The 20,462-nt window shown below is 42.9% G+C and overlaps 2 protein-coding genes across 8 annotated transcripts in view; both read left to right on the top strand.

Moving 5' to 3' along the window:
- YIPF1 (Yip1 domain family member 1) overlaps positions 1–2,612 on the top strand; it is a 37,495-nt gene extending 34,883 nt beyond the window's left edge. For all 4 annotated transcript variants that reach the window (XM_030325282.1, XM_030325283.1, XM_030325277.1 and 1 more), the window contains one exon: positions 2,065–2,612. The gene's annotated coding sequence lies outside the window, so the exon portion shown is untranslated. The remainder of the gene's footprint in view (positions 1–2,064) is intronic.
- A 7,431-nt stretch (positions 2,613–10,043) lies between these two features.
- Positions 10,044–20,462, top strand: part of NDC1 (NDC1 transmembrane nucleoporin) — a 44,991-nt gene continuing 34,572 nt past the window's right edge. For 2 of the 4 annotated variants that reach the window (XM_030325621.1, XM_030325620.1), the window contains exons 1-5: positions 10,063–10,185; positions 11,484–11,604; positions 13,854–13,955; positions 16,594–16,768; positions 17,922–18,060. In XM_030325621.1, the coding sequence (XP_030181481.1) occupies positions 10,129–10,185; positions 11,484–11,604; positions 13,854–13,955; positions 16,594–16,768; positions 17,922–18,060 (594 nt within the window). In that variant the 5' untranslated portion in view covers positions 10,063–10,128. Of the gene's footprint in view, positions 10,186–11,483; positions 11,605–13,853; positions 13,956–16,593; positions 16,769–17,921; positions 18,061–20,462 lie in introns of all 4 variants that reach the window. The other 2 variants (XM_030325617.2, XR_003970885.1) reach the window with 2 other exon arrangements.

The raw sequence follows: 20,462 nt of genomic DNA, 5'->3' as shown, positions 1-20,462 counted from the left end.
TGGGGCCAAAAGTGGGGAGCCAAAAGTGGCCAGGAATCGGGTGTTCGGCAGGGAAGAGGTGAGGGGGTTCTGGCATTATGGTGGTGACATTATGGGCCAAGTCTGGCACAAAGTATCATCTGACTTGCCACCCTCTGGCCCAAGCCCCAGGAATTCCCAGCCTCTGTCCCACAGGCTACCTATAAAGGTTGGGAGCAGGGCAAGGGAATTTTCTGTCTGCACTTCCTCCTCTAGTCTTGACATTAATTTGGAACAGGCAGCTAGAGAGATGAGAGAAAAAGAGTATATTTATGAAAATAAGATCTTTAGTGCCTGCCCTGTGGGCTCGTTTGTCCCTACCTTTATTTAGCATTTCAGAAACCTGAGCTGATGTTTACCAGAAGGCCAGTCAGGACTTTAGGTTCTAACAATCCAGCAAATCCCAGCATTCACCCTTCTCGAACCACTTTTCACAGATATATTGTTGACAGCATTTCCCTTTTCTGGAGCCAGGCCATTAAGGTAGATTCCCCTGTCTTAGCCCCACCCTGCTAGTGTGGTCAGATGCCGAAGTCTAGGTGTGATACTGCCCCTGATGGTTTCTAAGGAGGCCTGGCACATTCTCTTAGGTTCAAGGCCATTTTTTAGGAAACCCTCTCTGCCACATTTCTTAACCACCCCCCTGAGATTTAACTATATTTCTGGCGCCTCTTTCCAAATTCCCATCTATTGCAAATCCCCAACTGGGTGTACCAACAGATGACTCAAATTCATTATGTTCGAAACTAAACTCACCCCCACCCCCATCAGATCCTCCTTGTATTTTCCTGACTCAGTGGATGGCACTACCATCCACACCGCCCCTGACTTCAGACTAGGTTAGATTCTTCATCATACTCTCTCACAGTTACCAAACAGTTGTAATTAACATAAGTAATGTTTTGTGTATTTGTTTCCTCTGTAGTTTCTGCCGCTAGACTGTAATTTCTTGAGAGTTAGGACCACATCTACCTTATTCATCACTGTACCCAGTGCCTGACACATCTGACACATGAGTCCTCACTCAGTATTTGTTGGATTAATTAAGAAACCCGGGGGCGCCTGGGTGGCTCAGTCTGTTAAGCGTCCGACTTCGGCTCAGGTCATGATCTCGCGGTCCGTGAGTTCGAGCCCTGCGTCGGGCTCTGTGCTGACCACTCAGAGCCTGGAGCCTGTTTCAGATTCTGTGTCTCCCTCTCTCTGACCCTCCCCCGTTCATGCTCTGTCTCTCTCTGTCTCAAAAATAAATAAACGTTAAAAAAAAAAAAAAAAAAAGAAAGAAATCCAACCCAGTCACCCAAGCTAGAAACCTCATCATCAATGTAGATTCCTCTCTCTTATCATCTACATCTTATCTATCAGCACAATTTGTCTATTCTACCCCTGAAATGTTTCTCAGATCTGTCCTATCAGTACTATACCTGGTGTTCAGGATCTAATCATCTCACATTTGGACTGTGGTAATAACTTTATGGGTTTCTCTATCTCTTTTCTTTTTTTCCTTCTAATCTATCTGATGTGTAGCCAAAGCGGTTTACAAAACATTATAAACTGTGTCACTCCTCTATTTAAAAACTTTTTGGGGGCCTCCTATTGTCTAAAAGACAAAATCTAAACTCCCGGGAGAGTGGGATCTATCCCAAATTTAATTGTCCTGGCACATACCCTGCCATTGTCCCCTACATAACCTCATGTTTCAACAACCACAAACAGTTCCCCAGTTCCCAAATCTTTATATGTGTCTCCATGTTTACTTTCTTCCTCCTCTAGCACCTAACACACCTGTCACAAAGACAAGAGAAAGAAGGATGGGTGAAGGTAACTGTGGGGTCTGGTAGAGAAAAATCACTGGATTTCCAAAGAAACAGAGGAAAACTTTTAAAAATGTCATCTTCCCTCCAATGGTAACCCTTGAAGCTCGTGAATCAGGGCTCAAGGCTGTCTGGTATTGAAGCTATACCTCTAAACATAAATACCATCCTGCAGTTTAGCTCCTTTCCGTGTGGGGGACTCTTCATCTTAAAAGTTCCTCTTTCTGTTTTTCAGTTCTCTTTTATGTGTTTTGGCGTGTGTCTCCTTTGGACGTGGCATCTACTGCAGGAAAGCAGAACGACCAAGTGCAGGAAAACTGATGCAATGGCACCACCTTTGGCATCTCTCTGTAAGGTGTCACCCTGAAACCCAGTCACCTAATTTAACACACAGCAATTAAATGTTGTTCAGCGCCTGTGTCTTTCAGCTCTTCTTTCTCAACTGTCGATTACCATCGGGACTATGCCCTGATTTGGAGTGGAACACAAGGGAACGTGGTATGTGTGCCTGCCATTTGCCTCTCGCTGTCACGTGACATGCTTCACATTAGGTCTGCCCTTGATACGTGGAATGGATCCATCCCGAGCTTCTCATGTCTTTGTTCTGGATGTTCCTCTAAGGTGATCCTCTCCTCTCCAAATGCTTGCCATCCTAAAGTGGCCAAACTGTATGAACTTTGGTTCGGATCCACTGGGAGCCTGAACATTTGTCTTTGGTGACCTGACACTGAGCAAGCAAACCTAATCGTTGCAAATAAATACCTCATAGAATGTCTGTCTGCATTTGATGACTTTGATCTCAAGTTCTTCCTTGATGTTTTATCTTTAGTATGCTGGAGGCTGCTGGGAATCTTGATTTATTTAATGCGCTAGCTGTTGGGGTGTGGGACATTGGAATTGTTCTTCCTAGAAGTAGGGAACAGAAGGATTAAAGACCATGCTCACTTACAACCTATTCTGACACACACATTTTAGGAAAAACTTGGAGGGCACTTTGAGTGCCTCTTTGAGGTGGCATGACTCCTGGCTAGGGTGCCTTAAGGGGGGAAACCAGTGACGCCTCACGGATACTTTTAAAATACATTGTATTCCAAATGCGTAGCACCTAGGAAGCTGAGCTTCTGCCAAGTCAGGATTGCTGATTCCCTACTGTTCTGTTACCCTCTTCAGGATAGGAATTTCCAATGTATTTCTGAGACAGCCACAAAGACGCACTCGGATTTAAAAAGCTGATCACACAGAAAAAGGAAGATGCATACCAATTCCAGCTCCAGTGAGCTTAAGATGACCTTGGCAAACCTCCCATCAAGTGTAGAGTATTCCTCCCACTGACTTACTTAACACGTATAGGTTGTGCACCTACTATGTGCTGATCACCATTCTAGGTAGTGGGACTAGAGCAGTGAACAAAACAGACAAGGTCCCTGAGCCCCTGGATCTCACTGTCACATGATTACTGCTGGGCAGTCGCCAGCCTCGGCCTCTCCAACGCCGCCATCTCCTCCTCGAACAACTCCTGTGTGTGCCTCTGCAGCTTTCACTGCTTGGTCCGAGCTCTACCCCTGGACCTCTCAGATCAGGTCTGAGCTGTCTTCCCTTTGTTGACTTCAGATAGTTGAAAACAGCTCTTCTGCACCCCCTGCGTCTTCTACAGCTAAGTGTTTCTTCTTTTTTTTTTTTTCTTTTAATGTTTATTTATTTTTGAGACAGAGAGAGACAGAGCATGAGCGGAGGAGGGGGAGAGAGAGAGGGAGACACAGAATCCAAGGCAGGCTCCAGGCTCTGTTATTTTTTGACACGGAGAGAGACAGAGCATGAGCGGAGGAGGGGTAGAGAGAGAGGGAGACACAGAATCTGAAGCAGGCTTCAGGCTCTTGAGCTGTCAGCACAGAGCCCGACGTGGGGCTTGAACTCACGAGCCGTGAGATCATGACCTGAGCCGAAGTCGGACGCCCAACCTACTGAGCCACCCAGGTCCCCCGCTAAGTGTTTCTTTTATCTTCAAGGACTCTTCAAAGAACTTGGTGTCTGTACCTTCTGGTCACCCTCTGAACTGGTACCCTGGTGGTGCTTTTTCTTTAAAATTTAACTCCTGCTGCCCAAGGCAGTGATTCTTATACATGTGGGTCCTGTGAATTCCCTGTACAGGCCATTTGCAACCTCCCCTTCCTGTCCCCTAGCAAGAGTGGCAGGACTTTCCTCCGATTGAAGAATAGAAGCATATTGTGAAATGATAAATCTATATATTGGTCTCTGCCACTGTTTCTGACCGAGCTGCTAAGACCCTTGGCATTTCCTGGATGATAAAGAGTGTCTGACAGAGCTCCCAAATCTCTTGGAATTTCCTAGGTAGTGGAACACTTAAAAAAAATTTTTTTTAATGTTTTATTTATTTTTGAGACAGAGACAGAGCATGGGCAGGGGAGGGGCAGAGAGAAAGGGAGACACAGAATCCGAAGCAGGCTCCAGGCTCTGAGCTGTCAGCACAGAGCCCGACGCGGGGCTCAAACTCACAAACCGCGAGATCATGACCTGAGCCGAAGTCGGACACTCAGCCGACTGAGCCACCCAGGTGCCCCTGGAGCATTTTTTTTTTTTTAAGTTTATTTATTTATTTTGAGAGAGACAGAGATAGTGCAAGTGGGGGAGGGGCAGAAAGAGGGAGACAGAGCATCCCAAGCAGGCTCCACACTGTCAGCTTGGAGTCTGATGTGGGGCTTGAAGTCACGAAACCATGAGATCATGACCTGAGCCGAAACCAAGAGTCGGACGCTTAACCGACTGAGCCACCCAGGCACCCTTTTTTTTTTTTTTTCCTAATGAGGTGACTCTTGGGAGGCTCTGGAGGGGGCTGGTCACCAGGAAGACCAGGCCATGATTAGAAGCTTGGAACTTTCAGCCCCACTCTCCATTCTCTGGGGAGAGGTGAGGGGCTGGAAATGGAGGTAATAATCAATCATGCTTATGTGATGATGCCTCCATAAAAGTCCCAAAAGGACAGGGTTTGGAGAGCTTCTAGGTTGGTGAATACAACCACGTGCCCGGAGGGTGGTGCACCCCAACTCCAAGAGGGACAGAAGCTCCTGTACCTGGGACCCTTCTAGAACTCGCCCTGTGTATCTCTCCATCTGGCTGTTTATTTGTATCCTTTAGAATGTTCTTGGTAATGAATCAGCAATAGTGAGTAAACTGTTTTCCTGGGTTCTGTGAGCAAATTGTCAAACTCAGGGAGGAGGTCATGGGAACCAACAATTTATAGCCAGGTCAGACAGAAATCATGGGTAACCTGGGAACCCACTATTAGCAATTGATGTCTGAAGTCAGCAGGGTGGTCTTGTGGGAGGGTGCCCTTAACCTTTGGGTCTGTATTACCTCCAGGCAGTTAGTGGCAGAATTGCTTGGTGTGGAAAACCCACACATCTGGTCACAGAAGTGTTGTTAAGCGTTAAAGTGAAGGAGAGTAGTGAGTTTTTCCTAGGCACATATAAATATCCATGTTGAAGGGAGAATTTAGTTACTACTGAGTACTTTTAAGTGTGGTATGACTGGTAAAGTTTAAAAAAAAATGTTTAGAGATTATTTAATACATTGGTCAGGATTTAATTTCTAAGTAAGGATGTTAGACACAACCACCCTCATAAATTAGCACCATCATCTTATAAAAGAGAGAACATCATAATATCAAATAATCTGGAGGGGCATAATTTCAGTACTAAAGAAGCTGACTACTTTGTTCATTTTTTCTCACCTATGAAGGACCAGTGAACATTTCATGAACCAGACGGCCCTGCCATTTGGGGGCCCCTGCTCTTGGGACCTCCGCGAAGCACTTACAAATTGTATTCAACCTTAAAAGAATTCTAAAAAGCAATAGCTTAAACAAATTAGTAGTTTTACTTTTCTCACGCAAATAGAAGTTTAGAGATAGCCCCACCCAGGTTAATATAGCTGCTCCATGATGCCCCTAGGGAGTCTGACTTATTTTCATTTTTCTTTGGTTCAACAGTCTTTAGCATGAATTTGCCATCATCTGATCCCAAGATGTCTGCTGTCTTCCAGCAAAGTGTAGGCCGTAAGGAGTCCAGCTCCAAGCCAGAACCCTATATCTTTCAGGCTTGACCATAGACAGTTAGGGGCTATGTACCTAAAGACCTTTACCTGACAGGCTCTGGGAAAGCTGCCCACTGCACACCAGACTAGGTGCATGGCCTTAGCACTGTGCTCTCTGAGGGGAGTTGCAGTCAGGGGCTCTGGGCTCACCCTACCACCACCCCAGCCTTGTTCTTTTGCAAATCTGCATTTCTAGCGCAGCTTCCTTCCTTTGGAGGCCTCCTGATGGAGCTAAGGGATGAGGGCCCTAGCCATGGCCTCTCTCAGGTGCCTCTGCTAGACCAACATACTCGGGGGTTGGGGTGAGGTTGGGGTCTTGAAGATGTTTTCTCCACCCTGACCCAGTATTCAGTACCCTTCTACCCATAGCCCTCTCCCTCCTCCTACCCTTCAGGGCTGTAAAATGGCAGGCGACTTTTGTTTAGGGATCCTTTGGCAGTAAGACCGCGCCACATCTGTACCAATCCACCTGACCCTTGCCTGTCACTGTTCCATGGAGAAAAATGGAACATTAGGGGAGTCAGTACTTTCTCCTATTTAGTGTCTTGCTTATACCATCCCAGTAAATGATTAAGACTTGACTGTAACTATTCATGTTTACTACTCAGACACCTGGCAGCTCAGCTCTCCAGCTCAGCTCAGCTTTTGACAGGAAGAAGGGAAAGGGCAAAAGGGGTTGACCAGTTGGACCCACCTTTGAATAAACTTTCTCCAAAACTGCATTTAATGTCTTATGCTTATATCTCATTGGTCAGAACTGTATCACATGGTCATCCCTAGCTGCAAGGGAGGCTGGGAAATGCTCTTTAGCTGGACACACTGCCACCCTGAATGAAACCAGAATGAGTTTTAGACAGATAGCTATTACGTCTTGGAACTTTTAGAAAAGTTGATGGATGGTGGTTTTTCCATTGTCAGTTTGATTTCACTGGTTGGCATCATATGAAGATTTAAGAGAAAAGAATTCTGAGAAGATGGCAGTGGCATTTTTGAATCTCCCCAAATTCCTCCATTAAAAACAGAACATCTGGGATAGCAAAACCAAAACCTATGGACAACATCTACAACAAACCTGGGTGACAAGATATCAAACCCCAAAAATCAAGCTGGTGGAAACCACTAGCAACTCAAAGACTCACATGGTATTAGCACTTTTGTGGAAAGAAGCAAAGGGAAGCAGCTCAGCTTCTGAGAAATCTAAAAATGAGAGAACCTCAAAATAGCCAAGAGGTACTCCCTAGAGAGGACAGTAGGCCAGTGGGAGAACAGCAGCTGGATTCGAGGGCAGTTTTGTGCAACCCAGTTTGCAGCTGATGAGCGCAGGGGGTCTGAAGTAAGGTCTGAAGAAGTTGGAGCAGTCCAGGTCCTGTGGACTCTCAAAACCAGCCGAAGGCTCTTTCCAGGACATCAGAGCAGAAACTGCAAGGAATGGGATACAGATAGAGTAGGCCAGAGATATTTGGGGCACAGAAAAGGGAAGTCAGAGGAGAGTGGGAGAAGGGCACACAGCCAGGAGGTCTCAGAAAGTGTGAAGCCATGTGTTTGAACGCTTTGTGAAAACAGAAAAAGAATCTGTAGAATCTTGAATTTAGCGAAGCCAACCTAAGTCACCCATCCTTCCTAAGTGTGCAGGAGAACTAATTTCATAGAAAAATGAGCAACAGAAAGGACCGCAGTCATATCTCATCATGAAGTTATTATTAGAAAAATGAAAATACAGAGCAGAATGATATCCCTAATGATATGAAAACATTCCAGAAGACACACCCACACAATCACATGAAAAGGCTAACTTAGTATTTCAAAATAAGCTAAAGTAAGTTAAGGAAATAGTGCAAGTTCCTGCTCAACAGCCATGGGGTAGTTCTAACAGCAACACTGGTGCTCCCTTCGTGTGCGTGTGTGTGTGTGCGTGCATGCATGCGTGCGTGCTTATGGCTCTAATACAGGAGTAGCACCTTCATAATGTTTGGATAAGGACTCCCTCCTCCCTTTTGCTACTGCAACCCTATTCTTTCTCCCCTATGTTGTTCAGCCCTTCTAATACTTTTGTTATCAATTCTGTGCATTCAGTCCCTCTTTGATTTGGATAACAAAGTTTGTTGTCCTGAACAGACGCTTTCTGATGTAGTTACTTCCATTCATTCTTCTGTTCATTTAACAAACATTTATTGACTACTGTCGAATGTTATGGCATTTCAAAACAGTGATAAACAGGATAGACAAAGCCCCTGCCCATGTGAAGCTTATATGCTAGTGAGGAACTCAGACAATAAATAAGTAGTTACACATGATGATTTCACATTGTGGTAAGTGCTCTAAAAATAAATGTGGTGTAAACAATAAATAATTGTCTCTTGTATAAATGAAGTCAGGAGGTAAGGGCAGGTAGCCTAAGGATTGGTTTAGTTGCTCCAAATAATCAAGTCTCCTTTTATCCATATTCCATGCAGCTGGATGGAGGAAGGGTTTAAGAAGGAGCAAAGACCTTGGATACCTCTCCTTCAAGGGGAGTTTCTGGGAAGCTACCACGTTAACAGTTTGAATACATTTTTATTGACCTGAACTCATCAGTCACCTGGCTCCACCTAGCGGCAAGGGAGACTAGGAAATGTAGCCACATGCCTAGCTAAAAATTGGGGATTCTACTTCTAAGAAGTAAGGGAAGAATAGATAGGGTAGACAACCAGTAGTCTGAACAAGATACTAAAGGAACTAAACAAGGTAATCTGATCGCAAGTAACCTGGAGTGTTTAATTTTTTTTTAATGTTTGTTTATTTTTGAGAGTGAGAGAGAGAGAGTGTGAGTAGGGAGGGGCAGAGAGAGAGGGAGACAGAATCCTAAGCAGGCTCCAGGCAGCCCGACGTGGGGCTCGAACTCATGAACCGAACCGTGAGATCATGACCTGAGCCGAAGTAGGACACTTAACCGACAGAGCCACCCAGGCGTACCTCCTGGGATGTGTTTAAGGACACTCATTTAGACTGATTCTTTATAATCTTTCTCTACCACCAGATAGAAGGTTGTCAGATACCTGATCTACCTTTGTATTCCCAGTTTGTTCTTCAGTGCTTCAGACATGATTGATATTAACATGTTTTTGGAAGTGAATATAATCTTAAAGCAACTCAGGAAACCATTACTAGCAAACATTACAAAGCACTATGTGTGATCTCAATTTCTCTCACTAGACTGGGACTTTCTCCAGTCAGTAAATCACTGAATCTCTGTTACTAGAGTACTCAACATTGACCGTGGTATGTAATTGGGTATTAAAAGGTGTTAGCAGTATGCCTCCAGGGATCCCACTGAGGGCTGCTGCAATCAGAGAAGATTTCATGAAGTGGGACTTGGGTTGGTAAAAACCTTTTTCCTTACTGGCAGGAAATTAATATTTGTATAGCATTTTATCATATCTTGGCAACATCACTGGATGCTTTTATTTTTATCTTTATTTCATAGGTGAAGAAATGGAGGCTAAGAGAGGGTCAAGACATTCCACTTAGCAAGTGGCAGAGCTGGAACTAGGAACTAGATCTTAGGAAACCAAATTCACCTTTATGGAAAGAAAATTTTTTCCATCAGTAAAATTAGTAAGTACCTCTGTGGAGAAGGCCACACCATCCTTTGATTTCACTTTCAGGCAGTCGATAAAGAAAACTGCGAGAAATAAGGGCCGATCATTTTGCCAGATCTAACTGTAAAATTCCGACCAATTGTCACTGTTCATATTATCGGCTTTACAAAAGACTACGATTCCCAGCATGCCACAGGGTACTTCTGGGAAGACTTCCACTCCCGGCATGCCGCACTTTGGAACTGAGTCCCAGAATGCAACGCTTCCCTTGCTCCTAGACTGCGGTCGAGACTACAGTTCCCAGCATGCAGCGCCGCCCCCAGTCTCTGGCGCCCCGCTGGTCCCTGCTTCGGGGAGACCTTTTGGACGCCAGGGGGCGGGTCCTGAAGTCCCAGCTCCCTTTGGGGGACGTGTCCGTGGGGTAGTTCTGGCGCGTTGCGCCTGTCCAGAAGAAGCCTCGAAGGGATTGGTTGGGGCCCGGGCCGGGCTTCGCTCAGGCAGCGTTTGAGGCAGCCCCAACAGGGTCCTCGTGGGGCCTTTCTCCCTTTGAACTGCTGTGGCGGGCGGGCACACTGTCTCCTGCACCCCTCAGAGTCGGGGCCGCCATCACCATGGCCACGGCTGCGAGTCGGCCCTCCGCCGGCGGGTCGCGGGACATTTTGTGGCGCGTGAGTGCTGCGCGCGCTGTGGCGCGCGCTCGGCCCGCCGCTGCAGTCGGGCCTGGCGGGCGGGTGCTAAACGCGCGTGCGCGGTGAGCGGGTGGGTGGAGGGCGGCTCCAGCGTAGCGTGGGGAGCGCGTGGGGAGGGGGCGACCCGAGGAACCGATTACGGGAATGTGCTGGGGGCATCCCGAGTGGAATCTGGTTATAGGGTGGGCGGAGCGGGCTGAGGAAAGCTGATTAGTGTGTGCGAGCGGGACGTCCTGAGTGACTTGTTATGGGGTGGGAGAGGAGTCCCAAGAGGAAGCTGGTTGGAATGAGAGGGATGACCTACGTGGGAATTGGGGCAGGGAATGGGCAAGAGTTTCATGCAGGTGTGGTCTACCTAGTAGATGCAAAATAAATAGCTTATTGATTACTAGGGTTAAGAAGTGGGAAGGGATGTCCAGAATTGGAAAGACTGTGGTGTGGTCTTAGCAGAGGCTGTATTCCAAGCTAAACGCTTTGAGTCCTTAAGTTTTACTTGTTCTTTATCACCTATGTTATCTATGACTGGTGTTCAGTAGACAGAAAACATGGCTGGCTGCAGTTCTTCTTTTCAAAACGTTCCCATTGCCACTGCCTTCCTTCAGGCACAGGCTGTAAACTTTGGCTGTGGGCAGTTGTGGTAGACTGCCTCCTAATTGTCTCTTGTGGGTCTTGTCCTTTCTGATCCATCTTCATTATAGCCACTTTACAAACACGAGTGTTTTTACCTTCCAAAATGTAAATCCGATTGTCATTTTCTTTCTTCAGACCCCTCAGTATCTCTTCTTCTATTGACTTATTCGACATTCTATCTTGTGTCTCTTAAGTGGCAGGCTCTGGTGATCACACATGAATACAATGCAGTAACTGCCTGATAATTGCTGTAGCTAATAATGGAAACGCAATTACGATATGCAGATGATTCCCATACAGTGTATACATCTTTTAGATACTAACATATCTATCAGTTAAACCTAGAGAGACAAGTACAAGTTACTGTAAAATGCAGTTGTAAAACTAGATAAGACAATTCCTGCCCTTCCCCAAAGTCCCCAAAGTGTGATATTTAATGTGGCATTGGACTCTGGACTAATACAAGAATCAGTTCAATGATAATTACAAGATTCTGTAGTCGTATGCAGTGTTATTCATGGGAGTAACCGTTATGATGTGGGTGTAAATATTAGTGTTTAACGTCCTGTATGAAAAGATAGGATTTGCATAACTGGAATAACTGAACTAGTTTGACTTCATGATTGAGGGACTTTGTTTAATTATAGGTTTTGGGCTGGAGGATAGTTGCGAGTATTGTCTGGTCAGTGCTGCTTCTACCCATCTGTACCACAGTATTTATAATCTTCAGCAGCATTGATTTATTTCATCCTATTCAGTGGCTGTCTGGTAAGTGGTACTCAGTTTGGGGAAATCAAATTTACAGGACCTACTTCTCAGCATAAAAATTGTGTTATCAGATAATTTGTTTTTCATCACTGCCTATATTGGTATGGCAAAACATTCACCTTGAGGTAATCTTAAGGCACTCCCTTTATGAATCACCTTTTCACTATATAGTAATATTAGTAAACCTGTCAGACTGTATTATCACATAAGCAAAAAGATAATTAGAAGATCACATAAATGAAAATGTACCTTAATTTTTGTTTGTTTGTCTTTTTTACTGCCTTTTTTTTTTTTTGACATTGTCTTTTTAAGGACCAGAACTGTTCCTTTTATCTATTTAAAAATTTGGAATAGAAAACATGACATCTATCTCTTTAAAAAACCTGTCTAAAATTGAGACTACTTCATTTCTATATTGTGATTAATAAGAAAAAGATGAGAAGAGAGAAAAGGGGGAAAGAGTTAAAGACTAAGAAACATAGAGTTAAATGCAAAGAGTGATGAGGAGGAAAAGATTGGAGCAGACTAAATGTTTCTCCATGGAGACAAAAAAGTCACTACATTTATTACAATATCATTATGTTAATAATACGACCAATTATTGCCATCTACTGTGTGCCACACACTGTACTAAGCACCTTAAGTATATTAGCTGTTATCCTTTCTGCAACCCTATATAATAAAGAGGTATTATCCCTACTTTATAAATGAAGAAGCTGAGACTTGGTTGTATAAGTCTGTGCAGAGACACACAGTTAGCGAGTAACTGAACCAGAATTTGAACATTGGTCTCTGACTTCAAAGCCTGTGTTTTTCCACTATGCTACACTAGAATTAAAAAGAGAAATGTTGCCAGGATAGGTTTTGAACTCTTTAAAGTTTAAAGCTTCTTGCCTAAGGCTAAGAAGCACAAATACTCAATTCTTTTTATTTCCCTCTCCCCAACAAGAACAACAAATTTCTTTTGCTTTGGAAAGTGGAAAGTGTGTTGTTGATTTAACTTTCAGAAGAAAATGCCGATTTTCAGGGAGTCAGAAGCTTTACCTGTGGTCTTTGGAGACATTGCTGCTAAAGAATTATAGTCGTGTTAAGTTTTTTGTTGAGACACCTCAGTCCCTTCTTGCAGGGGTTCTACAAGGCAGATAAAATTAAGCCTTAAGCCAGCACAGGGATGGCAGGTTATTTCTGTAACCACCTTGCCTGAGTCTGCATCATTCATTGATCTTGGCTGTCTGGTCCCAACCTCCGAGTATTGAGCACTGAAATCGAGAACCATTACCAGTTGTTCTGAATTGGCACTTAAGAAAAACTTTTTGCCATTTCACGGGCAAGGGTTTTTTAATCCTAGTAACACCTTCCCTCCAAATGGGATTTGATTTGTGCCATTTTTCTCATCAAATGTTTCTCATCTCTTACAACTTTTGCTCACAAAGTCTTTTCAGAGAACTGTGCTCTTCCCTTTCTTATTTCTAGTCACATGAATCCGTTCTTTCATTCTTTTAGGTCAGTATAATGTTTGGCTTTAATTGTGAATACTTAACAAATATTCTTTACTAATCTTGGTCAATAAATTATACTCCTAAAAATTATAGGTTTTATTATTAAGTCTCAGCCTGTACACCAAATATATTTCCTTGTTATTTCTCTTATTTATGTTTTTAGGTGTTTTATATACACATACATATTTTAAACTTGGCCATATTTTTGAAATGGAATATTTGCTTGTTCGGACTACTCTAAAATGTGAATGTTAGTATTTTACAGGAATATCGTGATTTTTAAATTTTTTTAATTCAGCTCACTTAGATGATTTATGGATTGTGCTGTTTCCAGAAATGTTACATTTTTTGCTGTAGGAGCTAATTGCATTTATTAAGAAGAGATATGAAAAATACTATTTATACATTTTAAAAAGAAACCTTGTTGGTATATTACTAAATGTGGTACTTCTCTTTCACACGATGAAATACATTTGCATATGGTAGTATTTTGTCTGATGTTAACATCTGGATCATCTAAAGGAAATTCTAGTATAATTTTAAAGGACCCAGAGCTTGGTATAAGTAACTCACACTGTAGTTCTTGAGTTGATGTTCTGTAGGACCTGTCAGCAGGGTATGAGTAAATTCTTAAAGAAAAGATAACTTTACAATGAAACTTGCAGCTGTAGTTCAAACCCCTTTTCTATTGCAGTGTATTGATCGTGACTACATGACTGAATTTACTAATTCATCTCTCTTGTGTTTTAGATTCTTTCAATGATCTATATAGTTCCTATGTAATTTTTTACCTTCTGCTGCTGTCAGTGGTAGTAGTAATAATAAGTATTTTTAACGTGGAGTTCTATGCAGGTGAGTTTTCAAATGTTAATTGTCTTAAAAATATGTGACTTTATATTATTAAGGGCATACTCAGTGCATTTTGTATGTAGGTGTATATAACAGGCTTGTTTTGAGTCAGTTTGAGTCAGTTTAAGATATCTATACAGAATCATCTGCTTTGAATGTTTTAACTAAAAATTTATTTGAATGCCAGTTTCTCTGTGTTTAAAAATATTTAGAGGTTTGGGACACGTAGGTGGCTCAGTCAGTTGAGCATCTGACTCCCGATCTCAGCTCAGGTCTAGATCTCAGGGTCATGAGTTCAAGCCCCATGTTGGGTGTGAAGCCTATTTAAAATATTTAGAGTTCTTAGGACAAATATTATATGATTTCACTTAAATAGTAGATTCCTAGAGTCAACAAATTCATAAAAACAGAAAGAATAATGGTTGCAGGGGCTGGGGGAGGAGGGAATGAGAAGCTGTTCTTTGATGGACACAGAGTTTCAGTTGGGCAGGATGGGAAAGTCTTGAGGTGGATGGTGGTGGTGGGTATACAACAGTGTGAGTGAACTTATGCTGCAGAGCTACATGCTTAAAAATGGTTAAAATGGGAAAAAATGGTTAAAATGGTCAACTTCTGTATATTTTACCACAATAACAAAATTTAGACCTTTTAATAGTTTACAGCTGCTGTTAAAGCTGTGACTCAGCAGATGCATTATAAAAATAACTCCTTTATAGGGTAGGAGATCAGGACCAGATGATTTCTAAGGTCCTTTTCAAATATAAAAGTCTATAATTCTATAGTTAAAACAACAACAACAATTGTATGTTTTGCCTTGGGAAAATCACCTGCTAGATTCCAGAGCTTTGTATTTTTTTTGGTTTCTCTTTTTACTCTTTATGCCTTTTCTGATTCCTGCATCTGTCCTTATGGTACTGTAAGAAGCTTTTTCTGACACTTCTTTTTTTTTTGACTATACCATCATCCCTCTCTTAGCTCTTCAGTAGTTGCTTCTTAGAGATGGGATAAAATTTCAAGTCCTACTCTGGATGTTATAATATATACCCTTTTCCCTTGCTTTCTTAATCTCTCACGCCTAGCTGATGGATCTCTTTTTCTGTTCAAGCCATACACAACTCTCCCTAGCTTATAGCATTGTGCTCTTTTACACAGTCCCACATTCTCAGGTCATCTTGATGTAGATGCCACACTAGGGCTGTCCAGCTTGTCATTCTTAAAGCCTGATTAGTCACTTTGAATCATTCCGTCAAAAGCATTCTATGTGCCATACATTGTATGGGGATAAGAGATAAGTATTATGGTCCCACTTGTCTCCAGAGGATCTCAGTTATTCAAACATATTCAATTACAATACACTGGATAGTATGGGAATATATAGGAACACATTTACCCAGCATGGGAAGCTTCGTGGAGGAGATGATGCTTAAACCAAGCCTTGAAGGATGAGTTGTGTTAATTGGGAGAAGGAAAATGATGTTCCAGGGAAAAGATACAGCACATAGAAAGGCTTAGGGGCACCTGGGTGGCTTGGTTGAGCTCCTGACTCTTGGTTTCAACTCAGGTCATGATCCCAGCATCATGGCATCGAGCCCTGTGATGGGCTCCATGCTGAGTGTGGAGCCTGCTTAAGATTCTTGCTCGCTCACTCTATCTCCATCTCCCTAGGCCCCTCTCCCTCACTCGTGTGCTCTCTTAAAAAAAAAGGCTTAGAGACAGAAGCTTTGGTATGTTCAGAGCATTATAAGTCAATTGCACGCAAGTGGGTCTCATGGGCATTTCTGGGGGGCAGGGAGAGGGGATAGCAATCTCTTTTTCCAAATGTAAAACACCTAAGCCCTCTCCTTTCACAGGAATTTTTCATCTCTCTACTCTCTCTTTACTTGGAGTCTGTTAAAAGAAGAATGTATAGGGGCGCCTGGGTGGCTCAGTCAGTTGAGCATCTGACTTTGGCTCAGGTCATGATCTCACAGTTCGTGAGTTTGAGCCCTTGTCAGGCTCTCTGCTGTCAACATGGAACCTGCTTTGGATCCTTTGTCCCTCCCTCTCTCTGCCTCTCTCCAGCTCACTCTATCAAAAATAATAAATAAACATTAAAAAAAGAAAAGAATGTGTGTATAGGTAGGTCAGGAAACCCTCTGCTAGCTGTTTTCAAAAGTCAAAGTCAATATCCCTCCTACCCACACTCACCTGCCCTAGCACACTTCCTGAAAACTGTTTTTGATTATCAGAAGTATTAGAAATTCCTGTACAAGCATTTATTTTAGTATTCAGTGTTGTCATCATTTACCTAGTTTGTGGTTTAGTTTTTACAATTGGGCTATATATTGACAAGTTCAAATGCTGAAGTAAAGGTAACTTGTCAGAGGGCAAGCACTATCTTTCAAAAATGATCATTATTTGTTCTTTTATGGCACCTACAAGGTTGGCAGGGTAGACAGTATTTGAACTATTTTAATTAAACTATTTTAATTATTTTAACTTAGAATTCTTAATGTAGAGTTTTTCTTTACTTCACATTGATTCTGGGTTTCCTTGTGCCTTTGGAATATCTGTGCAAGGACGAGAGGGAACGATATGGTTCGTGTCCCCCGACCTCATATGCTGCAGATTATAAAGCCACAGTAATGTGCTTTATTTGCAGTTGTGCCTTCCATTCCCTGCTCCAGACTGGCACTGATCGGGAAGATCATTCACCCTCAGCAGCTCATGCACTCATTTGTTCATGCTGCAATGGGGATGATGGTGGCTTGGTGTGCTGCAGTGATAACCAAGGGTCGATACGGTTTTCTTGTGGTTTCCTGCACTGGTACTGAGAGGTAATATGAAATATGTTTTCTCTATGGAACTTGTTTAGTTACTAATCCAAAGGTGACCTGTATAGGTTAATAGTTTGTGGGCATTCTTTGTTTATTCTAGACTTACACGGAAGGTGCTTTTATACATAACATCAGATGTTTTTGATATTTATGCTTGTTGAATTTCAGTAGTTTTTTTAAAACCGTTTTCTGTGAAAGGTGCTATGCTAGGTGCTGTTGGATTTGTGAGAGTGATTCACACATACACTATAAGGTCTTTGAGAGTTAAGAACAGTAAGGGAATTAAGACATGGACACAAATGGATGTGATAGAAGAGAAATAGGAATTTATGTGAAGTGGGAGGGAATAAGAAAGTAACGTGTACACATTAAACCTGTGGCAGTTCAGAAAGCAGGGAAGATCATTGGCTTCTTGGAGGAGGTGGCATTTAGGTTGGAGTTTAAGGAAGGATTGTGTGGGGAGAATGAAGAAAAAACTTTAAAATAATTACAACCACCTTCTTCAGTAGTCGTTTTATCACTTTGAAACTGATACATTTCTTGAACACATGGCCCTGATAAAAATTTCAGGTTGCTATTCTGAGCTTAAAAATAAAAAAAGATTACGGTAGTCTTAAGTTCCCTATTTTTTACCGCCTTTAAAATCTAGGGTTCACGAGTACTACTTAATACTTGATTTCCTTTTGCCCTCCTCCCCCCCCCCAGTTACTATTACATAGGGCTTTTTTTTTTCCCTAATGTGATAAATTTTCTTTAGTGAGAAGGGTCCTCTTGAGGGATTGCCCCTTTAGAGGCATTTAGAGAGGTCATTGCCAAAGGCATGACCTCTCTAGCAGGCACGCACCCTTCAGTTCTAGCTCCTCTCAGTCCAAATGCAGCGTACCTGCTTGTAAGCAGTGTTGCGTGCTATCACAGGGCATGTTCTTCCCGTTGGCAGACTTCCACAGGAAGAGCTAAGGAGTTAACCTTTAGAGAGGTCAAATTCTCATGCATCCGGGAAAGGGTTTTATTAATGTTTTGCCCACACTTAACCCAAAATGAACCATTTAGTTAGCATTTGGGGCATGTCTTAAGTGATTATGTCAAAGTTTGAGCTTTCTAAAACAGTGGTTTGTGTCCTTGACTGTTGAATTAATAACCTTTTTCTCTCCAGTTTAAATAGCCCTGCTGCACAAACCTGCTTAAATGAGTATCACCTGTTTTTTCTCCTGGCTGGTGCATTTATGGGCTATAGCTACAGTCTCCTGTATTTTATTAACAACATGAACTATCTTCCATTTCCTATCATACAGGTAAGATATCATTTGAGCATTACGTTATGTCAGAATTTAGCAGAGTTAAAATTGCCTTTGTATATGTGTATATAACTGGCCTCATCTGATTGATTCAAGATTTGATCAACAAAACTTAGGACTAAGATCATCAAAATGCCATTTGGAGGAGAGTGATTTGTTTTCATGAGACTTTAGCATATGTTTGAGAGCTGTAGCTGCCCTTCACACTGCCACTCTGAGGATACTGCTTTGCCCCACTCTTTCCCCTGCTGCTAGGTAGTGGCAGTTGCTGTGACCTAGCAGGGCTGGGGGAGGAGGAGGATGACATTCATGCAGTGTACTTCTGTGCAGCTGCCAGCTTCCTTTTGCACCTGAGAACTCATGGGCTTGAGGATGTTCACGTAAGTACAGGATGCCAGTTACTGTCTCAGATCTTTTCCAGAATGAGGCATGGTGTATATAAATAAATCAAACAGTTTGACTGGTTTGACTGAATAGTTTAAACTATCTTTCAGTTAGGTTTTTAAAAATCTAATCTGGTAGGAGTCTTTGGTGGAACTCAGAACCACCTCCTTTGGCAGGAGAGAGAAAGATCGGTTGAGATTTCTCCTGTGGCATGAAAGCTGTCTCCAGACTGTTCCCACTCTTCCTGACTATGCTCTTACTCGCTTCATTCCTGTGCTGTGGCAGGCTAAGGACTGGACTTTGGAGCAAAACTATTAGAACCAGTCCTTTCCCACTGAGACCCAGTCTGGTGGGGAGGGAGGGATGTGCAAACAAATGATGTATCGTGAGAGTGTGAGAATGTAGATTAGGGTTCTCCTGATTTCACTGAAGGTCCCATATGCCTGTTGCTTCCATGAGAACGATCTGTTAAAAATAGACCTATTGCAAGGAGATAGCGCTCACAGAAAAAGCTGGCAAGGGCACCTGGGTGGCTTAGTCAGTTAAGCGTCTGACTCGGTTTTGGCTCCGGTCATGATCTCACAGTTTGTGGGTTCAAGCCCCACATTGGGCTTTGCACTGACAGTGCAGAGCCTGCTTGGGATTCTTTCTCCCTCTCTGTTTGCCCCTCCCCTGCTCATGCTCTGCTTCTGTCTCTCAAAAATACATAAACATGAAAAAAAAAAAAAAAAAAGAACAGGAGCTGGCCCTTACCTCCCTGCAGTCTGTGAGTGTATGAAGGAAGAGTCCTGGTTAGAAATTCTTCACATCTTGAGAAGATGAATTAAAAGCAGAGTGTCAGCTTTGCCACCTTAAAATTTTAGGAGGAAAAAACCCCAAATTCTGTACAGAAATATCCATGCTAAATCATATTTGATCCAAATGTAATTAAGAATATAAAGAATAAGGGGCGCCTGGGTGGCGCAGTCGGTTAAGCGTCCGACTTCAGCCAGGTCACGATCTCGCGGTCCGGGAGTTCGAGCCCCGCGTCAGGCTCTGGGCTGATGGCTCAGAGCCTGGAGCCTGGTTCCGATTCTGTGTCTCCCTCTCTCTCTGCCCCTCCCCCGTTCATGCTCTGTCTCTCTCTGTCCCAAAAATAAATAAACGTTGAAAAAAAAATTAAAAAAAAAAAAAAAAAAAGAATATAAAGAATAAAAGTGTTAGAGAAAAACAAGATACCCCGAAATCACTTTCTCCTCCATGAACCTCAGTTGATGGCAAAAGAGTACAAGTAGGAACGGTCCGGTAACTGACGGTGCCTGCCAGTAGAGGGTTCCCGCTGTGTAAAGTCACATTTGTTTTTTTGTTTCTTTTTTTTCTAAATGTTTATTTTTGAGAGAGACAGAGTGTAAGTGGGGGAGGGGCAGAGAAAGAGAGAGAGAGAGAGGGAGAGAGAGAGGGAGAATCTTAAGCAGGCTCTGAGCTGTCAGCACAGAGTCGGACGTGGGGCTCGAACTCATGAGCCGTGAGGTCATGACCTGAGCCGAAGTTGGACGCTTACCTGACTGAGCCACCCAGGTGCCCCAGTAATGTCACATTTGTAAAATTTTACTACTAAAGTTTTTGTAATTTCTTTTGATAAAATTTTATTTTATTAGAAATAGAGACAGAGTGTGAGCAGGGGAGGGGCAGAGAGAGGGAGACACAGAATCTGAAGCAGGCTCCAGGCTCCGAGCTGTCACCACAGAGCCCGATGCAGGGCTCGAACTCCAGAACTGTGAGATCATGACCTAAGCCAAAGTCAGACGCTTAACTGACTGAGCCATCCAGGCTCCCCGTCCTTTGATAAAAATTTAGATTTATTTTTATGCCCATGAAGTTTCTTTTCTTTCTTTTTTTTTTAAGGTTTTTGTTTTGTTTTGTTTTGTTTTGTTTTTTGTTTTTTGTTTTTAGTGTTTTTATTTATTTTTGAGAGAGGGAGACAAGGCGTGAGCAGGGGAGGAGCAGAGAGACAGGGAGACACAGAATCCGAAGCA

The sequence above is a fragment of the Lynx canadensis genome, chromosome C1 (genome assembly GCF_007474595.2).
Source record: "Lynx canadensis isolate LIC74 chromosome C1, mLynCan4.pri.v2, whole genome shotgun sequence".
In the NCBI taxonomy this organism is placed as follows: Eukaryota; Metazoa; Chordata; class Mammalia; order Carnivora; family Felidae; genus Lynx; species Lynx canadensis.
Note: the sequence above shows the minus strand (reverse complement) of the source record. Positions and strands in the feature narration are given on the sequence as shown.